The 26,622-nt window shown below is 46.0% G+C and overlaps 3 protein-coding genes across 6 annotated transcripts in view; 2 read left to right on the plus strand and 1 right to left on the minus strand.

Annotated features, from left to right (window-relative positions):
* Nucleotides 1-7,619, plus strand: part of GRPEL2 (GrpE like 2, mitochondrial) — a 9,628-nt gene extending 2,009 nt beyond the window's left edge. The window contains exons 2-4 of the mRNA XM_011371128.2: nt 640-793; nt 1,714-1,795; nt 4,461-7,619. Coding sequence (XP_011369430.1) covers nt 640-793; nt 1,714-1,795; nt 4,461-4,825 — 601 coding nt within the window. The 3' untranslated portion in view covers nt 4,826-7,619. The remainder of the gene's footprint in view (nt 1-639; nt 794-1,713; nt 1,796-4,460) is intronic.
* Nucleotides 7,620-8,750: 1,131 nt separating this feature from the next.
* PCYOX1L (prenylcysteine oxidase 1 like) lies at nt 8,751-18,018 on the plus strand. 4 transcript variants are annotated; one of them, XM_011371130.2, is made up of 6 exons: nt 8,751-8,895; nt 12,620-12,826; nt 14,278-14,452; nt 16,113-16,324; nt 16,563-16,703; nt 17,137-18,018. In XM_011371130.2, the coding sequence occupies exons 1-6, from the start codon at nt 8,808-8,810 to the stop codon at nt 17,790-17,792; spliced, it is 1,479 nt and encodes a 492-aa protein (XP_011369432.1). In that variant the 5' UTR covers nt 8,751-8,807; the 3' UTR covers nt 17,793-18,018. The 4 variants fall into 4 exon arrangements, with proteins under 4 accessions (XP_011369432.1, XP_011369434.1, XP_023393071.1 ...); XM_011371132.2 differs by having other exon boundaries at nt 8,770-8,895; nt 12,497-12,826; XM_023537303.1 differs by lacking the exon at nt 8,751-8,895 and adding an exon at nt 9,034-9,298.
* Nucleotides 18,019-22,346: 4,328 nt separating this feature from the next.
* The window catches only part of IL17B (interleukin 17B), a 5,528-nt gene continuing 1,252 nt past the window's right edge, over nt 22,347-26,622 (minus strand). Inside the window, exons 2-3 of the mRNA XM_011371133.1 lie at nt 24,650-24,939; nt 22,347-22,669 (exon numbers count right to left, since the gene is read on the minus strand). Coding sequence (XP_011369435.1) covers nt 22,438-22,669; nt 24,650-24,939 — 522 coding nt within the window. The 3' untranslated portion in view covers nt 22,347-22,437. The remainder of the gene's footprint in view (nt 22,670-24,649; nt 24,940-26,622) is intronic.

Genomic DNA, 26,622 nt, shown 5'->3' on the forward strand with positions numbered 1-26,622 from the left:
ATTTAATTGACTTGATTTTATATACAGGTGAGTTACCATCTCAGAATCTTTCTTGTTCAGCACAGGTTCTCTTTTCTAAAAGCCTTACTTATAGTTTACGATCAAGAGGGTTTAGAATTTTAGCTCTAACTCCAGTTTGGTAAAATCCTTTTACTGAGCTTTATTTTCCCCACCTGTGAAATGAAGGCTTGAACCAGAACTATATGGCTTTGTGTTTTGAATTATGCCTGCTGATATTGCCCTGCCAGTTCTGGGTGTCAGATGTTGGTTTTCTTTTCCTGACTTTTGTGTCCCCACTACTGGTTATTTCTGTTGCCTGGTGCTCAGTATCCTGGCTTAATAGAATACTATCTATGTGATCTTGAGCAAGTCTTAATCTTCTCTGAGCCTCAGTTTTCTTACTGTAAAATGGAGATGGTAATAATACTTAAACATTATGAAATAAAAAGATGATTTAAGTAAAACCCTGAAACAGTGTCTGGTACTTAGTAAGCACTTTATAACTTCATATTGTTACTGTAACTGAAAGCACTTTGTCTAGAGTTCAGTCTGGAAACTTCCTGGTCTCTGAATTTTGTTGTAACTTTGGCTCTCCATGATGGCATTTCTTCATTATGCGCCACCTCCCTCCCACTTTAGGGGATGTCTGCACCTTTTCAGCACCGCCACCCAGAGAACTGCTGGTGAGGACTGTAGTTCTGAGGACCCTCCCGATGAGCTTAGGCCCTCTCTTGCAGAAAGAGCCTTAAAGCTAAAAGCTGTTAAACTAGAGAAGGAAGTCCAGGATTTAACAGTGAGTGGATATTATATTATCTGTTCTGTTCTTCACATTCTCCTTCTGGTTTAAATATCCAATAAAGTTTTTCGTGTCCATTTTTAAAATTAAGTTTCCTCTAATTGGCTCCTTACCTTTCCTTCTACTTCCACTCTTTTGCTAGGTATACTAGGCAAAATAATCTGTAGCAGTTCAAAAATATCACTGGCTAAAGATAGTCATCTTTTTCATTTCCCTGTTGTGTTACACTGCTTAGGTACCTGATATTTTGGTAGCTTCAAAGGTAGTACAGTGCCTGGCATATGATAGACACTCAATAAATATTTGTTGAATGAGTGCGATCATTTATCACTGTACTCTGCTGATCAGACTACATTTGGCAAACTGTGCCCTGATCTGGGTTGACAGACACACTTTGAGGAAGATAGATATTAGAGTAATTACAAAGCAAGACCACCCAGAATGGTAAAGAGATTGGAAAGCATGTTTTATGAGAGCAGTTGAAAAAAAGGAAAGGAAAAAAAACAGGGATTATAAGAATGAAAGAGAAGACTAAAAGGACTAAAATAATTGCCTTCAAATAGTTGATATATTTTTAAAACGTACTCTTGGTTGTCCTAGAGTTCAATTCAGTTAACAAAAGTTGGAGGGTGAATGTGAAAAAGAAAGCTTTTTCTCAAGATGAGCTTGAAACCTTGATAGAGTATTCGAACTAGAAGGCTAAATGACAGCTTTTCAGGGCTGCTATAAAGAGTGGGTTCCTTCTTTGACTGGGGATTTGGAGTAGCTGATCTAAGATTTCTACAACTCCTACTATTTTTTTTTTTTTTAATTAAAAACCTAGCACGAGAAAAACATTTGTAAAGTAAGCAAATACATTCTTTTGTACCAAAAAACATTCATTTTCTCATCATTTTGACTTTGCTTTTGATGGTCAGGTGAGATACCAGAGAGCTGTAGCTGATGGTGAAAACATAAGAAGACGAACTCAGAGATGTGTAGAAGACGCCAAGATATTTGGTGAGAGATTTAGTCACAATAAAAAATACCTTCTACTTTAAGGCCACTTACTAACAGTTCTGCAAACTGAACGTAGTGAAAACACATCTGGGTCCTTAACTGATCCCTGCTCTACCCTTTTATTATTCCCATAGTCTTTCTATGCTGCTTATAGGGAATGTTGTCTAGTGAACCATTTGCTTAAATATTGCTTGTGTTTATTTTGACCAAACCTTTATTTTATTTTTCAAACATGTACATTTAACATTCTAGTGTTTATACAAATAATTCTGTTTTAACACATTAACCAAACAAGTGAATTATTAAGATGTTCAGAGGAGAATCCAAAAAACAGATGCATAGGCCAATCAAGAATGTTGAAATTTGCTTCACAGAAGCAAAATTGGTCTGTATCTATAGTGCAATAATCAATTGCACCTCTACTAGACAATTTTTACTATTATGGACAAGAATTATTTGCATTACTCTCAGTATTCTGCAGTTTGCTAAGTTTTAAAATAACTCAAAGACAAAAGCTTGGACCACATAGAAGCAGATAACGCTGGAGGCTATGCTTTATCATATCTATTTTTTCATTAATGATGTTGAATATTTTTGGTCTGTTTCAAAGCCTTTCAGAAAATTTTCTCTGCATGCGCCACATCTTGTTCCAGATGTGTTCATGAAAGTGTTAATTGAGTAATAGAAATTCAGTGGTAAAGAGCAAATCTGTGATTACTTGCTGTACTCACAATTTAACATGGAGCATTGTACTTTCACCACACATAGAAAGAAAGTGCTTGAGAGGCCTTTGCATCCTGTTTAATCTAGTCTTTTACAAGTAAGCTGGAAAAAAAGTGAATTTGTGATAGATGTAGACATGAGTCCATTGTCTCCTGACCTCTAATCACACTACTTCCTGTTCTCTGGATTTTGTCTGTTTGTGCACAGATTGACTTCATTCCTGTCCTGTCTAATCCCAGTGCTTTGGCATAGCATTCTGCTTTTCATCCAGTGCTGTAGACATCATGTTTCAAGGCTCCAAGTACCAATTAAGTCCTGACTCTCAAATTGTATCCCTGATATTTCATCCAAGTTTTAGTCTCTTATTTCCAACTGTCAGAGGCCAAGCCAAGCCTCTTAGTCCATAAATATAGTTTTGAATTTCATCATTAAAAATGTGTGGAAATTTCTCTTTTGTTATATAATCACCTACATAAAGTCTTTGATTTTGCCTCTAATCCCACAAAACCTAAAATATTTACTATATGGCCGTTTGCAGAAAAAGTTGGCTTACCTCTGAGCTACAGGGAGTTTCTGTAGTAGATAGACCGATTGTGACCGGTTTCAATAGCTAGGGAAGACTTCTTGCCCACTTAAGGGGAGCAGGGTGAGTTGGCTTACCGAAAGTCAAGCTCTGAGTTAGGAACTGGCTTATATCTGTTTCCTTAAAAATTAATAAGGTACCCATGAACAAGTACATATTAACTAAACTCAAAAGAATTTTATAGATAATGAGATATATTTGTTTACAGAGCAAAGTTTGTGTAGCAAAACATGCCATATGAGTCATTTCCTTAGGTCATTTCTTCCTGTGGCCAGGAATACTTAGAAAATTGAAGCTTGCTAGTGAGCATGGAAGTATGAAAAAAAGTAGAATGCTTTTAAAGGTTATAGTATGATGACTATTCTAGGGATAAAATTTTGTCTCAGTAATCTACCTTCTCTTAAATAGCTCACAAAGGATCCTCCCTCCCCACCCCAAGAAATGATGCCAACAAAACTACTATTGAAATGATACAATAATTAGAAGGAAATCAGAGACTGAACCCCTCACTGTACAGACAAGAGAACCTAGGCTTCTGTTTACCCAAATTCCTAGAACTTTACTAAATAGAAGCCGGGGCTCTTTGTACCCTGGCATTATATAAGTCAGCCCAGAAGCTTACAGCTTTCAACTTCTCTTAAGAGTGTCTGTCTTTTGACTCACCAGAGATGCCTTTGATATTCTTGATTGATCTTTATAAGACATTCTCTTGAAAATGATGAGATTTCTCAACAGCCAAGTTCGCTTTTTTCATGTGATCTATAACAGTTCATGTGATTCTAAAAAGATAGGACTAGTTTTGGCTCATCTCTAGCAATTACATATAACTTCGTAGCAGGCAGTTAGAGACTTCATTTATAGTTGTGGCTTACTTTTTGTATTGAGCCAGTCCTTAAAATAAATCACTCTTTTGCCCCGCCTAAGCACAGCCTTGTCAACTGTTTTTTTTATTACTTCCCTCTATGAAATCTTAACATCTTATCCCTATTGAGAATGGATGCCTCAGTACAACTGAGACAGGCGAGAATTTTCAAAATGTACATAACTTCAATTTTAAAAATAAATAGCAGCAAAAGTATAAGAAACGTAAAAATGGTCACATTTTTAAAGTTCCTCAGCCTATTATTTATAGTCTTACCTAGTTCTTGGCTTCTGACCATCTTCCCCATTTCCTAGTATGCCTTCCAAGAGAAACTGGCTTGTCATTGGGTTAGGTAGTAATTATTGATGATGATCCTTGAGTTATATATGGCAGTCTGCTCACTTCCTAGGGTGCCCAGTATACTAGCCACCTATCTGTGCCTTCCAAGAGCGGGGTGATTTGCTCACAAACAATAAAATTATCTGGCTTCTCTGTAGGAATTCAGAGTTTCTGTAAGGACTTGGTAGAGGTGGCAGACATTTTGGAGAAGACTACAGAGTGCATTTCTGAAGAAACAGAGCCTGGGAACCAGAAGCTCACTCTGGAGCAGATCTTCCGGGGGTTGTCACTTTTAGAAGCAAAGCTGAAAAGCGTGTTTGCCAAGCATGGCCTGGAGAAGATGACACCCATTGGTGACAAATACGACCCTCATGAGCATGAACTCATCTGTCATGTGCCAGCTGGTGTTGGGGTGCAGCCCGGCACAGTGGCATTGGTAAGGCAAGATGGCTACAAGCTTCATGGCCGCACCATTAGACTTGCCCAGGTGGAAGTGGCAGTGGAATCTCAGAGAAGACTCTGAATGGGCCGTGAGGAACCAAATGTTCTTCCAGAGCGCAGTCACCTGTGTTTCCTTTATTTATTAAACTAGGTTTGTACATGAGGTACTTCATGTGATCTGTTTTGGATTTAGTCATATTGGCTTTATTTCTAAGATACTCTATTGATTTAATGTGACCTGTTCGGTCTCATCAGAAGTCTTGCCATTCGGCATTTGAACAATGTGACAAGTGTTTCTATGGCCTTTATGTTTAAGAAAATTATGTTTAAATTAGTTCTCTGAGGACTTTCAATCCAAAATCTTTTTAAAAGTTGGAAATGAGTATATGTTTATGTATTTTGGACTAATTGTTCCTTTCTGATAGTCCTTATAACAGGTATTGCATAGGATCTTGTGTATTTTGTGGGAAAAGGGATTGGTACATTTGGGTACTTAAGTGATAATGCTTTATAGTTGTGTGAATGTAGATCGTTTGGGTTGATTTTTATATACATAGATTTTTCAGGACTTTCTCTCTTTATTTTATTTTCCTTATAGCCATTTTTTGTCCTCGTAGTCCCTGCCAAGTAGAATTCATATTCACACTCATTGCTCCTTTCCGATTCCCATTTACAAGGGCTAAGGCCCAGGCTAAACTTGGAAGACAGGAAACATCAAGAAATTCCAGATACCCAGGTCCCTTTCAAGCAAGGATGGCCAAGAAACTTTGTGCTTTTTTTGCTGAGTTATCTTCAACTTATTTTCAGCCTCCTTGGTATATAATAATTTCAGGGAAACTGAGGCAGCTAATGACCTAAATTGGTCTGTATAGGTAATTTACCTACAATTTCTCTTTTCACCAGCCTTGAAATCCTCTGCCACTTTGTCAAATTTAAATTATGATCCTTTATTAGATTATGGAGGGATGTGGTCAGGGAAAAAATGTTAGGTTCCCATTCCTTTCATTTAATTATGCTGAATTTTTTTTTAATTGATACAATTCACTACCTCTCTTACATTGAAAAGTTTTGTTTCCTAGTTTTTGTATCTGTCATACATTTCGCTCCCCTTTTACATATTAACCTAGACATATGAGCCTCTGTGTTTATTTTTGATTCTTTCAGTCTTGCTTCTTGTAGCTGGTGTTCTGTAAAAGATTTGTTCAATAAATGAGTTAGTGAATGAATGATACATCAGACTTTAGAAAGGAGGTCACTTATGCCTATTTTAATGTTAGAAGAGGCCTTGATGATGTAACCTTGCCCCTTCCACTTCTTCTGAGTATGAAAACAGACTTTTTAGAATTGGACTCAAAAAAAATGTCTAAAACTAGTGAACTAAATTTCAGTAAGAACTTGAATAAGGAACAACTAGATATTAACTTCAGTCATTTAAGATTCAACAGTTCTTTAATGAACTTGCAAAAATGCCCCCTGCAGACAATTAAATGTTAGCTGTCCAGATTGCATAGGTTTAGATTTAAGTTAGTTACCCATAAAATAAATCCATTTCTACAGATACAGGAACCCTTGACCCCTTTCAGTGAAGTGGTAAAAATTATTCTCTTAGATATATATAATTCTAGAACAGTACACAGACTTCTGTCAATAAAGTCATCCCCCAGTGGGCCCTACCGTCTTCACCAGATTTAGACACTTAAAAAAAAAGTACATGATTTTAGAATGCACACACCACTGCTGGTATGATTTTAAAACCAGAACCTCTTTTGTCATTCCACTGAGTGCGTACTGTAAGTTTAATGAGCAGTCAGTTTCACAATAGGAATTTGTCTTTTTTTGCCTATATTCCTGAGATTGACAGATGATGACAAGAAAATGAGCCAATTATAATTACCCATGGGTTCTTGGATTACTAGCTGTCATTACCAGTGAATTAGAATAACCATAATTTTACATATGAAATGTTCTGATTACCTTAAGTTTTCTAATATTCCTTGGAACCTCCCGTTTTAGCAAGTAGATTGAGAATAATTTTTAGATTCTTTTATTAGTAGTTTTGTGGACTTAAAATTGTAAATTTAGAAGATGGAGCTATAACAGTAAGAATATAAAGTTGAAGGGCTTTCGGGAGCTAGAGCAGCATAATAGAGCAGAGAAGCTTGGTAAGCAGAGACTTGAACATGAATCCCAGCTCAGTCATCTGTGTAACCTTGGGCCTCAGTCATTTCACTCTTCTGAGGCTGATTCCTTATTTTTAAAATGGTTATAATAATTTTCTCACAATATTGTGAGGATTAAATGAAATATGTAAATTGCCTATTACAGTAGGTCTTCAAATATTTATTTTTAGTGCTCTTTATTATACATATTGTTTTTCCTATGTTTTTATAGCTGACTAAAGTCTAGGAAAAGGGGAAGACTGGTTAACAGATGCTTAACAAAACATAAGCTAATCAGAGTAACTTATTTTCCTTCTATCTTCTGGTGGTTTGGGTTTTGTTTTGTTTTGTTTTTAATCATAATGCAAAAAATCCATGTTTTTAGACTGAAGGAACAAGAAAATTGTGTCAGTGCTCCTAATTATTTTCATCTTGATGGTAAAGTGAAAAGACACTATTGGCTTGCAGAAGATATGTAGGGAGCTTTGGCTCACTTGAAGAGGGGATCTTGGTTTTTTAGTACTTGGATTCTACAAATCTTACAGATTTTCCTCACTATCATAAAGGAATCAGTAATATTTAGTGCTTTCATGGTAAAGGATTTGATAAATGAATAAAGGTATTTAAAAAACTAAAGCAAAATCAAATAGAGAAAACTAAGGATGATATATGGTATGCAGAAATAACTTTAATAAAACCCAACTTGAAATAACTGCAGTTCACGTTTAATGTCTTTGTTTGCCTAATTCATATTGTATATTGATATGTTATGGTCACTTTATTGACCACTGACCCACCTTGTTGATCAAGTCAGCACATAAGAGAACTTTGCACAGTTATTAATGAATGCTTTGTTAAAAAATTAAGGAATATTTTGAGTCTTAGAAAGTGAACTTAAAAGGTTTTGCATTCTGACACATCTCCAAAAAGTTTTTTTTTTTTTTTTAAGACTATGAAGAATGCATGTTTACTCATCTACCACTTCACTAGTAATCCAGTTTGGCCCTGTTATGACTCAAAGCTGATTTAGGACCCCAGCTATACACTCTTTTACTGTTCTCTAAATTTCTTCAGCTTTTTCTCTTAGCCACAGTCTGATTCAATAAATATGGATTTTATTTATCCTGAAACGCATCCTCGATTTTATTTTCTGCTAGAGGAAATCTTTCAGTCTCATAAACTAGCCACATTAGTCTTGTCTCCTCAAACAGTGAAAACGGGAGTTTATTCCTACCGTTCCTCTCCTCTGAGAGTGGATGAAACCCTTTGTTTTTTAAGTAGAAGGCAGAGATATAAACTGTAGAAGCTGCAAATAAACATAAATAACAATCTCAGTAGCATCTGGCCTTGTTTCGGCATATGCATAGGGTAACCCTGACTGCATGCTTGGTCAGCAGTTTCCAGCTTTGGGAGACATTGGTAAGCATTTTCACATTCCTTATCTCGTGATTGTTACAACCACTTAGAGCAGGGAAACCGAATGAGACACGGAGCAAGCAGGTTACAGAGCTAGTAACTCTCAGAGGTTGGCCTTGAACTGAGGTCGTCAAAGCTTCAGTTCTTTTTCTTCAGTCAATCCCCTCTTTGTTGGGTCCCGGTCCTGGTCCTGGTCCTGATGCTGAGCACCGGAACGCGCGCACCTGCGCCGGGCAGGATGAGCCAGCCAATGAGGAGCCCGCATCCAGGAGGCGGGACGGGGAAGCTACCAATGACAGAGTCTGCCCGAAGAGAGATGCAGCTAATGAAGGCCTTGTGTTGGAGAGAGACGACTACTCGTCCAATGAGAGGCTGTGAGCAGCGAGGGTGGAAGGCGGACCGGCCAGTGGGGCTCCGGGGCGGGGCGGTGAGCCAGCGCCAACGCGCGAGCGCCCGAACTCTGGCGTGCTGTCTGCGTCGCCGCCCGCCATGGCCCGCGCTTCCCGGCTCCTCGCCGCGCTGGCCGCGCTCCTCGCTGCCGCCGCTACAGGCGGAGACGCCCGGCCCAGCAAAATCGGTGCGGGAAGGACGGGGTGGGGTGCTGAGTTGGGGAATGCTGCGCGGGAAGAGGGTTCTCAGCCGGCAGCAGCAGGGTGGGGGATGGGGAAGGCAGCTGAGCGAGGCAGGGGTCCTCTGGGGAGGAGGCGGGTGGAGAAGAGGCGAGGGACTGCGACTGGGCGAGGAAGGGGACCGCAGTAGGCATGGTGCTGATGCGGAGGGTGGCATGGGCATGTGTCGAGGGCTTCCTGGGGCGGAAGAGAGTCTTAGGGCAAGAGCGGCCACTGATCTTGCCGAAAGATCCAGAAGCATTGAGCATCTGCCATGGACCCGACTTTTTGCCAGGTGCCCTGATGACGGAGAAGACAGGGTCTGGGCGATTGTCATTCACAAAAGTTTATTGAAGGCCGTCTGGGAAGTAGGTACGGTGCTCCATAGTTCCTTTTCAGACAAGACTGCACAATACAGGGAAGTTAGTGCTAAGGCTGTAAGTACCCTGATATAGAGGAAGGGCACTTCACCCCAGACTTTGATGGCCCTGGCAGGGTGTTGGAGGGCTTCCTGAAAGTAACGTCTAAGCCAGAACCTCAAGGAGAGTAGAAGACAGAACCCATGGTAGGTCTGCTGGAGATAGATTTGCTGAATTAGAGTGGGGAACTTTTAACAGCAGTCTTTTTTTTTTTTATTCCAACATTTTATTTTGAAAAATTTCAAATGTACACCAAAGTTGAAAGAATTATGCAGTGATCATCTGTATACTCAACACCTGGATTCTGCCGTTAACAAACTGCTCCTGTATTTACTTGCCCTATCACATACCTGTCATACATCCATTAATCCATCTTCTATTTTAATGGATTTCGAAATAAATTGCAGACAGGAAACTTCGCTAAACACTTCATTGTGCATATTATTGACTAGCATTCCATATATGCTTAGTATTTTTCCTCTTAACAGTTGTCATTTTAACATGAGTCAAAGATTTTCAAATCCCTCACATATATAATTCCCATAGGCAGAGCTGCTAGGCATCTCGTGTGGGTGAGTAGGCGTTCCTACTCCATTCGTCTGCCCTTTGTGTACCCCTCTTGGCAGGGAGGGATGTCCCATAGGAGCACCACAGACTTAATAGAGTCAATGCAGTGCTAAGGCTTCTTGGTTTAGAAAACCACAGCTCAGGCCCCAAAGGGTTAAGACATACTGACGCATGCCAGAAATCAGTTTGGGATTGAGAGTTTATGGTTTTCAGAGGAAAGAAGGCCAAAGTGGTCAAAGAGGACCTCATGTAGAAGATAGATTTTGAAGGATGGGAAAGAGTTAGGCAGACAGTGTTTGGAGATGCTGGGCACTCTCTCATCTCTTGGGAATGGGCAACAACTAGACACTTCCTGCTGATCACTCAGGGCCTCCTCCCAGCACTACTGCTTCTGGCAATGCAGAGCTTGCTGCCTGCTTCATTGCAGCTGGCCCTGCTTACCTTGCCCCAGGAGTCATCTAGAGCAGGACACTTGGCAATGCCAAGCTGCCCTATAGCTTCCTAATTGTCCTCAGCCCTCTGACAGGAGCTTCTGTCCGCCCTTGATGGTGACTCTACCCACAGTGAGAATGCGGAGTTTCCTGTTAGAATGGCTTACACTTCAGACTGCTGCAGGATCAAGCCTGAACACCTGGGTGTAGCATTAGACCCCTTATATCCCCCATAGTTCCACACACTGCCCTGCTCATGCTCTTACTCTGTGGGGGCTGTGTTTCTGCCCATAGGCAAAGCCAGTTGTCCTCCACGATCCTGATCAAATGTTCCTTCCCCCGTGAAACCTGTGTTTCCCCACCCTCAAGCAGGCAGAACTCATTGCTTCCTCTTCCAGATTCCCTGGAAAGGTGTTGTTGCATTTAGTCACACATTGTCATAGCTGATTGTGCATGAGTCTGTCTGCCCACTCCCTGCCTGGGCTCAAGAGGACAGAGGCCCTGTTTGATTCATCTCATGCACCAGCACATTGTACCATAGACCAGAAAAGTGGGTGTCAGTTCATGGGTGTTGAGTGAGCTGGTTCTCAAAGAGATGAGGTCTTCTGCTTCCCTGTAGCCCTTAGGCAGCTTCCAGGCCTTGTGATAGCAGTTTCTCTGGGAAAAAATGAGTAATTTGGAGCTCTGTTGCAAATGAAGGAGAGGGGAGCACACTGGTTTGAAAAGGTTAATGGCATTCTTGGAAGTAGCTTTGTGAACACTGAGAAGGAGGAAGTTTGTTTTTTCAAGTTGCAACAAATACTTAATGAACTCTCCTGCCTGCCAGGATCTGGGGACAGAGCGATCTGCTCTCAGTCCTTAAACAGACCATTTGAATAGAGTGTGCTAAGGACCAGGCGAAGGAAGAGGAGAGTGATGCGGAGATATGCAGGAGGGATGCCTGAGTGGTCTTTAGGTGGGTCAGGCAAGCTAAGAATGACGCATGAAGGCCATAGAAGTCAGCAAGGCAGGGTGCAACAGCAATGCCAAAGGGAGCAATGCATGCATGAGAGAGCAAAGTCACATGCTCCACAGCAAAAGCAGTCGAGACAGACAAGAAGGTGGAGTGTTGCAAGGGTGGGGCAGCGAATGGAGTAAGTGGAGGCCGGATCATAAAGCACCTTGTACTTTTGCCTTCTTCACAGGAGATAGTGGTCTTAGGGTCCAACATGGGTCCAGGAAGGACAAATCACACCAGATTTATCTTTTTCCTTTTTCTTTTTCTTTTCTTTTCTTTTTTTTTTTTTTAGATAGAGTTACTAGATTATCAGATGAGAGGAAGCTGTGTCTCAGATACATGGTAGACAAAAATGGTAGGTAGCATGGCAAGCACATTCAGTAGCTTCAGATCTGCTTTACTGTCCTTTCACAGTCCTATTTGGTATTAGTGTCTAAATTAATATCTGTCCGGACGGTGGTTCTGAGTAGCACCGCACAGACCTGTCTAGTGAAATGTTTTTATCCGTGACTTGAATGAGAGTACTGATGGCGTATGAACCAAGTTTATATATAACAGGAAGGTCGGAGGTATAGGAAAGACAGTGGATGATAAGACCCAAAAAGACTTCAACAAGCCGAAACTGACAACAAGAGTCCAAACTGGAATCAACCTGTCATAGGATGCATTCCAGTTTTGGCAAACACCGATGTAGAAATGATTTAAGTGTCAGGTGATAGGTTGGACTAGACCAAGGGTTGGCTGACTTCTTCAGTAAAGGGTCAGAGAGTAAATATTTTAGACTTTGCTAGCCTTACAGTCTGGTGCAACTACTCAACTCTGCCTCACATGAAAGCAGCCAGAGACAATAAACTAAAGAAAGGGTTTGACTATATTCCAATAAAACTTCGTTTGCAAAGATAGGCATCTGCCTGGATTTGGCCCATAGGCTATAGTCTGCTAACCCTTGAATTAAGGAGTGGTTTCCAAGTGCTGATCTACCTAACAGTACCTATCAGTGACCAGGTTTTCATAGTGCAATAAAAATAGAGACAAAGTGTCTTTTTCTTTATAAAATGAGGGTAACAGTAAATGGCTGTTTTCAGATTGTCCTTTATTCTTTATTAATAAAGACTAGTCTGCAGGGTTTTTGTTTGTTTGTTTGTTTGTTTTTGAGGTGTTATAAGTATGAAGGCAAGTGCCGGGGAACCCCTGGCCCAGAAGTCCACGAAGGTGTGACCTGCAGTCTCATGCCCATGCTCTGTCTCTCTCCTTGCCTGCCTCCTGGGCCTGCTGACAGCTGTGGTTGGGGCTGGAATCGGGGGCTCTGCCGTGACCCACTTCCTGCAGCAGCACTTCGGCCCCCGGGTGCAGATCGATGTGTTCGAGAAGGGGACAGTGGGTGGCCGTTTGGCCACCATCTCGGTCAACAAGCAGCACTACGAGAGCGGGGCCGCCTCCTTCCACTCCCTAAGCCTGCACATGCAGGAATTCGTCAAGCACCTGGGTGAGTGTGATGTCCTGAGGCTCCATCGTCCAGCCTCCAGGGCTGACAGCAGCCATCAGGCCCTTCCTAGATTGCCCCTGTGGTCAAGGCCATAAGGTCATGCAGCCCAATCTCATTTTACAGATAGAGCAGCTGAGACCAGAGAGGGGAAGAAACTTGCCTGAGGTTACACAGTGAGTTAGTTGCAGAGCCCGGATTAGAACTCAGGTTTGACTCCCAGGCCAGTTTATTTCCCTTTCCACCTCTTAATAATCATATTTGTGATGGCTTTCACATGCTGTGTGCTTACCAGTGTCCTGGCATCCTTGTAGGTGGTATGTAGACATTACTTCTAATCTTCCCTCCCAGACTACGAGAGGTAGGTGATATCTCCTCCTGGGGAAATTGAGGCTCAGAAAATGTATACACCTCAGCTAAGGCCATGCAGCTAATAAGTGAGAGAGCTGGTATTCAACTCCAGCAGCGTCTATCCAAACCGCAATTAACGTACACCATTTGACACAAATTCCATTTCTCAGAAGTGATCCTGTAGGTATACTTGCACATAGGCAAAGTGGCATACACACGAGGTTATTCATCACAGCATTGTTTGGAATAGCAAAAGGTTGAAAAGATCCTACCAGCCCACCCACTGGGATCTGAGATTAATAAATTATTGTGTAAGGACACAGACTATTCAGCAGCCAGATGAGGACATCCCCTACACCCAGATATAGAACGATCTCCAAGACACAGCATGTCAGGTGCAGGACAGTGTATAGTATGTGGAGGTGGGGAGAAGAATAACATAGAGATAGGCACATTGATGAGTGTTTCACAAAATATCTCTGAAGGATACTGAAGGAAGGAACTTACTGGTTGCCTCTGGGTAAGGGAACTTAGTGGCTCAGGGATAGGAATGGTGACTTGGGACAGGGCCTGTAACCTCTAAGCCTCGGTTTCCACATCTTTGAGTTTTGAGTGGGGGAGCTAACACCTGTCCTGCCTCTTCCCAGACTGTGAGAGGATGGAGTTAGATACACAAGTCTCAGTGCTCTGGAAGTTGTAGAGTGTAGATGGTTTACAAGGAGCCGTGATTCTTCCATGTGGTCTTGGTGCCCAGGGCTGCCCTCCCAGAGCGGCACTGCAGCTGTCTGCCCCTGGATACTCTGGGATGACATCTGAATTTCCTTCACTCTGCTAAGTGGATCCCTGTTGAAAAAAAAAATGTAAACTGGAACATTATTTTTATTTTTATCTCTATTGATTAGCCAGGCCAAATATTCCCCCAGTGTATTTGTTTACTATTTTAAACAAGCAGCTCATATGAACAAACCAAAGTGTTTCTCTTCCTTTTAATGGAGCCAGTCCGTTTGCATCCTTCAGGAAAGCCTTGAATTTCAGCTTCAGGCAGTACGTCTCCTGGGGGGCCCTCCGAAGGGGACCTGAGAGTCTCCTCCATGTCTCCTCAGGGCTGAAACACCGGCGAGAGGTGGTGGGCAGGAGCGCCATCTTCGGCGGGGAGAATTTCGTGCTGGAGGAGACTGACTGGTACCTGCTGAACCTCTTCCGCCTGTGGTGGCACTATGGCATCAGCTTCCTGAGACTGCAGATGTGGGTGGAGGAGGTCATGGAGAAGTTCATGAGGTAGGGCTGGGCAGAGCTGTGGGGTTTCCAGAGGGACAGAGAAAAAGAGGTAGGGAAGGAACCAGCCTGACTGTAAATTGTTGAAAAGTAAAGGTGCTTGCTGGGTGTGAGAACCCAGCACCATTTAGTCCAGTTTCCAATCAAGCCCCAAGCGTGAGGACTGTACTGGCTCAGTGCAGGCATGGTCTCTGGTACTGTCACACTGGCATCCTCTTTCCCTCTGCTAAACTAAGCATGAGTTGTAAACTCAGGCACCTAAAAGGACCTGGGATATGCAGCGGCCAGATGGGAGAGAGAAGGGTAGGGAATGGGGTGCCCTGACGAGCAAGGCCACATCAGAAAAGGTCAGCCAGCACTCTGAGAGCCAACCGTAGCTGTGTGGGAATGCCAGACTCATGTGGCTAGGTCTTCCCATTTTTCCAGAGTTATATGTGAAATCTCCCAGTTTTTCATTGTATGCAACCAATTCACTTTATAAGCCGAATGAAACACATCTGTAGGCCACATGCAGCCTGTGGGCCACCCCCTTACAAACTGCTGTCCCCTAGTTTTCCCATCTAGAACAAACACCTTTCTTCACGCTTTTCTCCTCCTTGGTTCCCATTCCCCTTCTCTTTTCCAGGTAACAAAGACAGGTGGTCTGTTGTCACTGTGTCCACTTCTCACAGTCCACTCCCTTGCCAAGCTGGCACTGCCCCAAAGACCCTCCTGAAGATTCTTCCTGCTTCCTGGCCCAGATGCAGAGCCTTGCGTGTCAGCATGGCCTCCAGGCCTTCTTCCTGGTCTCTGGTGCTTTTCCACTCTATCCACTTTCATAACTATGCTTTTTATGGCATTTCCTCCTCATATTCTCCAGGTAGCCCCCAAAGGTTATATCCTTACCCCTACTTCTTAAACTTTTCTCTCTTGCCAATTGTTTTCAAACCAACAATGCTGAGTTCTTCCTTTCATGAGCGGTGACCTCTACCTGTCAGCCTGTATCCCCTTAATTTCCAGACCCACATTTCTAACTGCTTTCGGGGCACCTCCATCGGGTGTCCCACTGATAACCAAACTCAGGCAGAGGCAACATGTCAAAGGCCAGCGCATCCAGAAATCCATCAGCAGGTGGTCACAGGCACATGGCGAGCCTCTGAGATTGGGGGAGCTGGGGAGAAAGGGACGAGATGTGAGTTTGGTGGGAGTCCTGTTGGTTTGAGCCGTGGGAGAGGACAGGCTTGGCTAGCAGAGAGGGTGACGACACTGGCATGAAGCAGCTGCCATCAGGCCCAGTGCGGTCCTAGAATCCAGGGCAGAGCCGAAGCTGTCGGTGGGGTCAAGGCCTGCTGCCTGGCAGTCCAGCTGGATGAGAAGAGGGTCACGACCTCAGGCAGGAAGGGGCTCAGAGGGCTTTGTAACTGTCATTCGGTAGAGCCACAGTGTGAAGCCAGGTCCAGTGGGATTCCGGGCATTTGCCCTTCCCTCTGCACTGTCCCGCTAGGTGGTGCAGGCCCACCTCAGCCAGCGAACAGGCCAAGGAGAGTGTAACCAGCCTCCTCTCCCCACTTCTACGTGGGGAGGAGGGTGGGTCCCTGCTGGGCCTCTCAGGCGCAGTGGCCCAGTAACGGGCGGTCAGCCCAAAGGCTTCTGCGCAAGGGCTCCAGCTCCGCGTGTCTCCCAGGATCTACAAGTACCAGGCCCATGGTTATGCCTTCTCCGGCGTGGAGGAGCTGCTGTACTCGCTGGGGGAGTCCAGCTTCATCAACATGACCCAGCGCTCTGTGGCCGAGTCCCTGCTCCAGGTGGGCGTCACGCAGCGCTTTATCGATGACATCGTCTCCGCCGTCCTGCGGGCCAGCTATGGCCAGTCGGCAGCAATGCCCGCTTTTGCTGGTGAGCCTACGGCCCTCAGCCTGCCCGCCTGCCCTTCCCCGGCCCACAGTGCCCAGAATGGGCCGGGTTCCTTATAACCTCACATTTACCCAGCTCAGTAAGGTTGCCTGAGCACTTTGTTGCCGTGGTTGGGCGGGGTCTTGGCCTGGAAGGGAGGCCCAGGTGGGAGGTGGTGGATTCTCTAGCCCCACTGCCCCGTGGTTCTGAGAACCCACTGGCCGCCTTCCGCATTGCCCAGGTGCTATGGCGCTAGCTGGAGCCCAAGGCACCCTGTGGTCCGTGGAGGGAGGCAACAAGCTGGTGTGTTCCGGTCTGCTAAAGCTCACCAAGGCCAATGTCATCCATGCCACGGTGATCTCTGTGACTCTGCAGCAGACAGGTGAGTGGACAGAGCCGGGAGCATGGCTGCTCCATTCCTACAGTGAACGCTTCCCTTCTTCTGTCCCTAGACCCCCGTCTGTGATCTGCCTGGGAGGATTCCAAAAAACCAGTGGGAAGCCCCACCACTGCCGAGTGACACCAGAGGGCACTGTTGTCCCAATTCAGATATTAGAGCCAGAAAATAGATTTGCATTCATCTAACCCCATTTATTTGACCACTGAGGATTTTGAGCCAGTCAACAGCAGAGGCAGAGCTGGACCTCGGGTCTCCTGACTCCCAGTCCAGTGCCCACTCTGCGGTCACACTGGCATGGAAAGATGAGGACCCACCATCTGGACAGCCCAGCTGCACCCGGGTCTCATACCCTCAATGCTAGGCCCTAAATGGGAGAAATAAGTCGGCTTTCGTGCTCTTTTCTCAATCTTTCTAGAAGGGAAACCCTTGTACCTGGTAAAGTATGAGAATGAGGTAGGCATTGGCTCCGACTTCTATGACATAGTGGTCATCGCCACCCCCCTGCACCCGGACAACAGCACCATCACCTTTGAAGGCTTCAACTCACCCACTGACGTCATCCAGGACTCTTACCAGCCCACTGTCATCTCCTTGGTCCACGGCTACCTCAACTCTTCCTACTTTGGTTTCCCCGACCCTAAGCTTTTCCCCTTCGCCAACATCCTTACCACAGATTTCCCCACCTTCTTCTGTGCCCTGGACAATATCTGTCCCGTCAACATCTCGGCCAACTTCAGGCGGAAGCAGCCTCAGGACGCAGCCGTTTGGCGAGTCCAGTCCCCCAAGCCCCTCCTTCGGTCCCAGCTGAAGACCCTCTTCCGCTCCTATTATTCAGTGCAGACGGCGGAGTGGCAGGCCCACCCCGTCCACGGCTCCCGCACCACCCTCCCGAAATTTGCACTGCACGACCAACTCTTCCACCTCAATGCCCTGGAGTGGGCGGCCAGCTCCGTGGAGGTGATGGCTGTAGCCGCCAAGAATGTCGCCCTACTGGCTTACAACCGCTGGTACCAGGACCTAGACAAGATAGACCAAAAGGATTTGATGCACAAGGTGAAGACTGAACTGTGAGGGCTCTGGGGTGAACCTGGGACGGTCCATCCCCTGCTGAAGGGGGATCTTACCACCACAGAGGCCAAGCCTCTGTCTGACCCCTCGTGTGTCAAGTGTCTTCTCCCCGGATGGATCCAGGTGGCCTGCTCTCTGCCTCTTCTAAGGATTCTCAGAGTGGTTGTTTCTTTTTAAGGGAGGGTGTAAGAGAAGGGAAGGAAATTCAAGCCAGTGTATGTATTTTATTTATTTTTTTAAAAGAAATAAAAATCCATCTTCTCCAGCTGCTTCTCATTTGGTTTTCTAACTAGGAGACAGGATAACTCTGGGGAAGGGGGGGAATATAAGACAGAGAACTCTGCAACTAATTTCTTTATTGTTTTTCACTTCCAACTGACAAAATGTACCTGAGGCAACATCAACAATGAAACGTGTAGCCAGATGGTTTACAAATAAAGTAGAAGGGAAGATCTGAAAACTAAGACGTAATTATAGCTCCTATTTACTTTGAGCTTGCTAGATGTGAGGTACCTAGTTAATAACTTATTAGATACCATCCATGTCTCTCAACAGTACCACATGTTGGGGAAGATGACTAGTAGGATGGTTACCCCAGCAGAACTGTCAGTATAGCACTGAGCTTCCTGGCAACCAGTAGGACAAGGGAGAGCAAGACCATAGAAAGAGGAAAGCTTTGGCACCTGGAGGAATTGACCATTCTGTCTATTATGCAAGGATTGAGGAGTAATGTGATGATCTGTCTTGCACAGAGACAAATTCCAAGGTGGTGGAAGGCAGTCATACCTCTCTCCCAGACATTCACCCCAGTGGAGTAAAGGAAGAAAACGTGTTGGGATAGAGTTCTTTGGAGGTTAACCTGATTCAGGTGCCCAAGTCCCAACCAGACCTGCTAAGTCTGGCCCAGGAGGACACACACTGCCAAATGACAGTGATATTGTGACTATCCTTTGGGATGGCCCCAGAAGTAATTCAGCTAATTTGCCTCCTTTTGTAGCAATGGAGATAAAAGTCAAAGTGAGGAAGTAACTTGCCCAAGGTTTCCTGAATAGAGCTCAAATCTGGAGCTTCTCCTTAAAATTCATTGAATTCGGCATGGGGCACAATAGCCCTCAAGTAGGGGGAGGCCCCAATTGGCTTCAAAGTTGTTACCATGCCACAGCTATGGTAATGGTAGTGAAAGAGATGATGCCTTTAAAGTGCAAGACGCATATAGCTGTTGGTTATTACAGGTATTATGACTGACACACCTGTAAGAATGCTTTTGGTTGATGTATTAGAAAACCAAACTCAGACTGGCTTCAGCAATGAAAGGGTTTTATTGCTTATCATAAAAGTCCAAGCACAGAGCACTGTGCAATGCCAGCGCCATTACTTATGGTCAAGGACGGCTACAACAGCTCCCAGGGCAAGAGGGTCTGCTCCCATGACCCCTGAACCAAAGTCTGGGCTCTGGGCCAGTTGGGCCCCTGCTTAACCGATTCCTGTGGCCAAGTGAATGCCACATGTGGAAAGGCTTAGGATACAGCTACTGGACCAGGGAGCAGAAGTGGTCTCATCCAAACTACAAAATCAGAAGGGTGGAAAGGGTGTTGAGCGAGGCAGAATGTCAAACACACCCAGGATGAGGCTGTGCCCTCCCCACTCCTCAAGTCCAGTGAAATCAACATGTAATGGCATTTTTTTCATGATCTGTGTTTGAAATGAAGATGCTACGGGCTGTCATGGTATAACTGATGACCATTGGTATTGGGCCAGAGGACCAAGGCCAATACCAAATTTGTCCCTGAAAACCACCCCTCCCCTGCATCCCTCAAGATATGCATAGAAAAGGCAAACCAGGGCAGTTACACTTGATCTTTAGTCTTTGGCCAGGGCTTCGGCTCCATGTCCCAGCCTGACTGCAATGGAACTGGCTGGTTCTTCAAACTTCCTTTTATCTGGTAGGCAGGCCCAAACAGCTCAGAACCAAACCAGGCCAAAATGCCAATACTGCCTGCTTTCCCAAGTCAAAACCTGAGAGCAAGATCTCACCACCTCCCCGCCTACAAGGAAAGGCCACAGATTCCTGAAGGCAGGGGAAGGGAGCATGGGAACCAGCAGGAAACCTTTGCCCCTGGGCCCACCCTAGCCATCTCAGGCCAGGACAGAAGCTCCCAAGGACCTACAGCCCTCTGAGAGAAGAGAGAGCACTTGCAAAGACAAAGAGAGCCCTATAATCTGCCAAACAAAACAGGAAAAGGCCACACTCATCCTCAGTAGTCCTGGGGGGAGTGTAGTACCCATTGAGAACGCCTTGAAGGAACAACTCTAGAGCAGATGACTCGAGCAAGATTTCAGCACTTTGTGGGGAGGGGGCTGTGGAGGGTAGAGTTGGGGGTGGTGAGGGGAATGGTGGGAAGAGAGGAATGCCTTGTTCCTAATCCAACTTTGAAAAAGCAACAGAGGGAGCTTGGGCTCCCCCTAGAGGCCTTTATGCATGAATGCATGCATGCATTCATTCACCAAGCCCTGAACCCTTATTTTGCATCTGGGACTGTGCTAGGTGCTGGGGATGCAGCAGTAAAGGAGACAAGTGAGGCCCCTGTTCTTACCCAATGAGGGTTTCTCACCAGATAGTAGAAAACATAAAATATTTAAACTCAGACCAAAGGAGGTTAGGGGTACAGTATAGACCCAGCTCTCTGAAGGTCTTGAACTCTCTGCTGCTGCCTTTAAAAACCAGGGGGCTGAGAAGAGCCCGCTGCCAGCCCAGGCTCATGAGACCAAGCTCTGGAGTCCCCAGAATGGTAAAACTACAAAAGACCCTGGAGAGCCCTGGTTACACAGATGAGAAAACTGAAGCCCAGAAAGAGGAAAAGGCAACATCCATATAAAACTAATCAACTAACTGGCATTTATTGAGGATCTCTGCATGTCTAATGCTCTGGTAGGAATAGGACAGGCCATCCCACCAGGTGAGGAGTTTCCTGGCCCAGTCCCTATGTCCCTGGGCACCTGGGGTCTCCTCCCAGGACTAGAGCAACCCTCCCGTTGCTCGGATCTTCCCATGCCCTCACCCCACAAAAAGGCCTTGGAGGCCGTGGGTCCCTCATGTGCGGCTGGAGTTTTAAGGCCTGGAGAGCAGGCTGCGTGGCCCCCAGAGATAATCACCCCCCAGGGAAGAGAAGCGGCTGCTGAAGGCATCAGCTTGGGCTGGCACAAGAAGTTTATTTTCCATGTGTCTGGAACCAGGCCGAAGCTTCCTGGGGTAATTTTAACCAGTATCCACTCTAGAACAATACCAAAAAAGGTAAGTTACTTACCACCCCAGACAGACACATACCTAACCAGTGCCCTTTCATGAATTAGACCCTTAAAACATTCAGAGCTAAAGCTACTTTAAGTGCTGACGTTACAGCAGCCAAGTAAAGTATTCCTCTACTGGCTGTTGGCCCTCTTATTGAAATTAACTCTAAAGTGCCAGCTATTCTTACCCTCAGAAAATAGCCTGAGCCCCTCAGCTGTCCTGGGGGAGGGAAGGTATTTTTAGACCTAACAGCAGCTGATTTAGGATTTGTTGCAGGGGCTAGGGGGCAGGGGGAGGATTGAATTGCAAGGGGCTGATGGGGTGGGGCAGGGGGAGTTAGCATCCAGAGAGAAGGAGCCAGCAGGGGCTTTATAGCAAGTCTGTGCACATTGCCTTTTTCATCAGCAAAGTGATATAAGCCAGAGTTCTCAAAGTGTGGTCCCCAGACCAATGGCAGCAGCACCACCGCCTGGGAGCCACTCTGTTGGAAATGCAAGTCTCAGCCCCCATATCGAATCAACTGAATCAGAACCCCTGTGTTTGGGGCACAGCAATTTGTGTTCTAACAAGCCCTCCGGGTGATTCTGGTGCCAGCTAGAGTCTGAGAACCACCGATATCAGCAAATCATCTAACCCGATCCCCTTGTGGATAAGGCTGGATGAAAGAATGATCTATGATGATGCATCTCAACTCTTGAGTGTCTGTTCAAAATCAGGAATCTCCAGCTCATAAAAATGCATTTGCATGTGAAAATTTCAGGGGCTTGTTGGCCCCGGTTAAAAACCCCTGTTCTTTGGCGCCCTGGCGGCTCGTCTCTGGGTCTAAGGCTGACCTGCAGAGAATCTCGGAATTGAAAGAGACCTTATAGAGCACCTATTCCATCCAGAGCAGGAATCCATTCATATTATTAAGAGGCTCAGCCTTAGCTGGACCTTTACAGAGACTGGGAGCTCACGCTTCTAAAGAGCTCATTTGCAATGGTCCTTGCCTTAATGGCTTAGTCACTCCTATATAGGTTTATACTAACCAAGCTCCAATAACATGGCTGAAATAAGGCTATAAACCCAAATTAAAGGAACTATGTGACTGTCCTAAACGGTAGAAATGAATGCACTATTTTTTAATAACCTGTCTCAGTGTTGGAGAAATGTGAGTGATGAAAAATCGTCCTTTATACTCATCTGAAATCTACCTCCCAGGACCCTCCTACCCCCACCCTGGTTTGGCTTTGAAGCCACAAGGATCAAACCCAAGGTCTTGCTTTGGGAAAGACAGCGTTTACTTTTCATTGGCCTTGCATGGCATGGGAGTGCAGGGAGGGCGGCCTGCGGCTGCCCGCAGGCTCTAGGCCTGATGATTCAGAAGATGCAGGTACAGCCCACTGCGATGGTTTCCATGACCATGCGCTGGCGGCAAGGCCCGGTGCGCGGAGGCAGCGGGCAGAGGCGGCGGCGCACGGGCACCTGGCTGAACACAGGCACGCTCACCATGCTGCGGTCCTCCTGCATGGTGAAGGGGTTCACGCAGCCCAGACACAGGCATCGCGCTTCGGGCAGGTCCGCAGGGATGCGGCTGGGGTCGTGGTTGATGCTGCAGGAAGGCAGGAGAGAACGCAGGGCCAAGGTAGTGGGAAAGAGTAAATCAGCATCCACTCACCACACCCCTGCTTTTCCTAACCCAGATTTTCATCACCACTGCAAGACTGTGCTATGAGGGAGGAAGGGCAGTAATCAGGTCTGTTCTTAGGGAGAAAACTGATCTTGGAAGGCAAGTCAGGTGCCCCAGGGTTATTCAGGTTGAAAGTCACCCGTCACCCAGTTTTCTTTCATCAAGCAAGATGCCCATCCTAGTACTAGATGGTGCTGTGGGGTCGCAAAGAAGCTACAGACCCTGTTTATAGCTGAGAAATAATATATGATCACACTGATGCCTGATCCCCACTGGAAGAGGAATCAGGAGGCCTGGGTTCTATTCTGACTTAGTTTCTATTTATGTAACAAATATTTTTCACGCACCACCATGGGAGTGAGTTGTCTTTGATGTTAGGTGTCCACTGATGGACAACATAGACACGTTCCCTCCTAGAGCTGAGAGTTAGGGACTTGCTTGTTGACCTTTCCTTCACCGTGCCTCAGTTTTCTCATCTGCTAAACTTGGGAGGTAAACTTGACTCTAGGACCTGCAGCGTCAGCATCACCTGGGAGCATGTTAGAAACGTAGAATCTCATCCCTCCCCTCAAACTCCTGAATCAGAACCTGCATTTTTATAAGATCGCCAAGAAAGTCAAGGGCACTGTAGAGTGAGAAGCCCAGCTTTGGAGGATCTTTATGGACCCTTCCAATTGCCACATTCCAGATATGGTAGATACTAGTAACATGTGACTATTTAAATTTATGGACATGGTTCCATAGTGTAGTGGTTAGCACGTCTGCTTTATACGCGAGAGATCCTGGGTTCACACCCCAGTGGAGCCACAGTCCATGGTCTACGGCCATGCCACCCTGAACAAGCCCCATGTCTGATCTCGGAAGCTAAGCAGGGTCAGGCCTGGTTAGTACTTGGATGGGAGACCACCTAAGGAAGACCAGGTGCTGTGGGCATAAATAATAATAATAAATAATAATAAAAATAAATAAATAAAATAAAAAAATAAAACGATAAATTTAAATTAATCAAAACCAACTCCTTGGTTGTGCTAACCACATTTCGAGTGATCAATGGCCACATGAGGCTAGTGGCTACCATGTTGAACTTTACATCATCAGAGAAAACTCTATCGAACATGGTATTCTAGAGTTTCAGGACATAAGTTGCATGGCTAGAAAATCTTTGGCCTGGGTTTGTGAGTGAAGAAATAAACTTCAGAGTTAGTTTATTTCTTCATTATTCATTCAACACACATACATGGGGTCCCTTCTGCATGCCAGGTTCTGTGCTAGGAATCGGAGCTACAACTAAGGTAAGACACCATCTCTGTCATCTAGGGGCAGAGGGTTGTGACTCTCAAACCTGGCTATACATTCTAATCATGAGAAGATGTATAAAATACCATTTTCTGGGCCTCGGCCCTGGAGGCTTTGATTGGGTGTGGCATGAGAATCCTTAGAGGATTCCGATGCAGGCCTCGGGAGGGTCATAGTCTAGCACGAGATGGATGCAGACACAGCCAGCTCGGTATTGCCTGAAAGTGCTGTAATTGACAGATGTATACGAGGCACCCTGAGCTGAAGAAAGTGACATTCAGGGAAGGCCTTGCAGGCACTTCATCAGGGACTTGGAGAACAATAACGGCAGTGCTCTCTCTACATGGTTACCTCATTTAATAACAAGCCTATCTGTGAAGTAGGTACTACTAGCACCTCCATTTACAGTTGAGAAAACTGAGGCTCAGAGAAGCTAAGCGACTCACCCAAAATCACACAGCAAGTATGAAGCAGAGCCAGTATTCAAATGCAGACATTCAGGCCTCTGCATCCAAGATCTTAACTGTTACAATTATGGGGACAGTGGACAAGGTATCCTCCACACCCCCACACATAGATTGCCCACAGCCGCCCAACCCAGCCTACCTGTAGCCCCAGGGTGACAGGCTCCTCTTGTTGGACAGCCACAGCTGCAGATTGACCTCACACTTCCTCCTCGCTGGCTCGGAGCTATTCCTCAACTGGGCCACCATCTCCCCAAGGTTCCTCTCATATTCCTCCATGCGAGCGTATGGCTTAGCCCGCGATACCAGGTCCAGCGGCACTTGATGAGGCCCAGGGGCCAGGGGCCCAGGCCTCCCTTGCCCCTTCCTCTTGCTTTTGGGATTCCTGGGCTGGCCCAGCCCCAGGAAGATGAAGATAGCGAGAAGAAACAGCTGGGGAGGAAGGCCACAGGTCAAAGGTGAGAGAGCCAGATCTCCCTCTGGGCAAGGAGGGGAAGAGAGAAGAGGAAAGTCATGGGGACAACCCTCACTTGCCACGCTCTGGCCTGGTCCCAGCAGCCCAGGTACCACACACGTGTACCAGTACTCGTATGCGCCACACTCATCACTGTCTCTTGCACCTCTTAAAAATCTCCCACCCATCCACTTCTCTCTACCTGCACCGCCATCCTCAGTTCCCTAGACAGCTCAACAGCCTCCTACCTACTCTCCCCAAATGCCCCCTGGCTTTCTCCAATCAACTCTCCACACCAGGGCTAAGAACATCTGCTGGAAATACAAATTCGATAATGTCATCTTTCTGTGGGCCTGAGCTCTCCCTCCTCAAATCGCTCCCGGCTTCCCCTCATACCAGTACTTCAGCCTCTGACCTTCTTTCAATCCCTTCCTCTCGCCATGCTCCTTCCTGCCACAGGGACTTTGCACAGGCTGCTACCTGCAGAGCCCTGCCTCTCTTCACCTTCTACACACCGCTCACCCCTCCAGTGTCACTTCCTTAGGGATGCTCTGGTGGACCTTATCGGGCTCTAAACACCACATGTCTCTTGCGTGACTACAGTCTTACAGTTCGTATGTGAGATTTTTTTATATGTCTGTCCCCCGCTAAGCGCAGATTCCATGAAGGCAGGCACTGCATCAGTTTCCACACATGGTCTTATCCCCTGTGTCTGAGTAAATGAGTGGCTGTCGCCATCCCTGCCTTCTGTAGCCTACAGTCTGGGAGAAAGAACAGATGGTGAACAAGAAAACAAGCGCCTAAATCTCACTAGAGACAAGTACAATGATGGGACCCTGCAGCGCATGAGTAGAGGAAAGCAGGGCCGCCACTCAGCCAGGTGGGAGTGGAGTTGTCCTGCAAAGCCTCTCTGGGGAGCAGGCATGTGGTGCATACAAGGTTTGAAGAATAAAAAGGGAGGCAGATGCGGGCAGAGGGAGTCTAAACATCTTACAGGGAGGGAGAAGCGTGTGAGTGGAGGTTTGAATTTGCTAAGAGCTTTGCTGAAAGGAGACAGTGAGGCTGAAATGGAGTGAGCAGAAGGAGGGGGCGGGAGATGAAGTTGAGGAGATGGGCAGCTCTCTACCAAGGATCCCCGTTGGACTCCATGACACCTGTGTTCCCCTCTTCCATTCCCGACCCTTCTGCCCGCCCTGCCCTTCACCCACTCCTCACCCACTCACATCCACCCTCACCTGCCGCCGTCCAGAACCAGAGCACCAGGAAAGCCTCTGGCTCGCAGAGAGGACCTGAGGGCTTGGCAGAACCCTGACTTCTCAGGAAGCCGGGAGAGAAGGGCCAGAACTTGAATGGGGGCCAAGGCTGGCCAGAAGTGGGGAACCTTCAGGGGGAGTTTCATCTCTCATCGAATCCAGCGAGGCTCCTACCTGCCCTGTGTCCCTCACCCCACCACCCGCATGGAATGCGCTTGACTTATCCAGGCTACCCAGCATCTTGACCCTTGCAAACACGTTTCGGCATAGCCCCTCTTGGCAGAGCCATTTCCTGGCACAAAATCCGTAACAGAGATTCAAGTCGCTAAATTCTTTCTTACTGGTCCTAGATTCCGGTGCAGAAAAATGTCTTCCTAACAATAGGCTGTCTCATCTCATTTGAGCTTC

This window comes from Pteropus vampyrus, unplaced genomic scaffold (assembly GCF_000151845.1).
Source record: "Pteropus vampyrus isolate Shadow unplaced genomic scaffold, Pvam_2.0 Scaffold185, whole genome shotgun sequence".
In the NCBI taxonomy this organism is placed as follows: domain Eukaryota; kingdom Metazoa; phylum Chordata; class Mammalia; order Chiroptera; family Pteropodidae; genus Pteropus; species Pteropus vampyrus.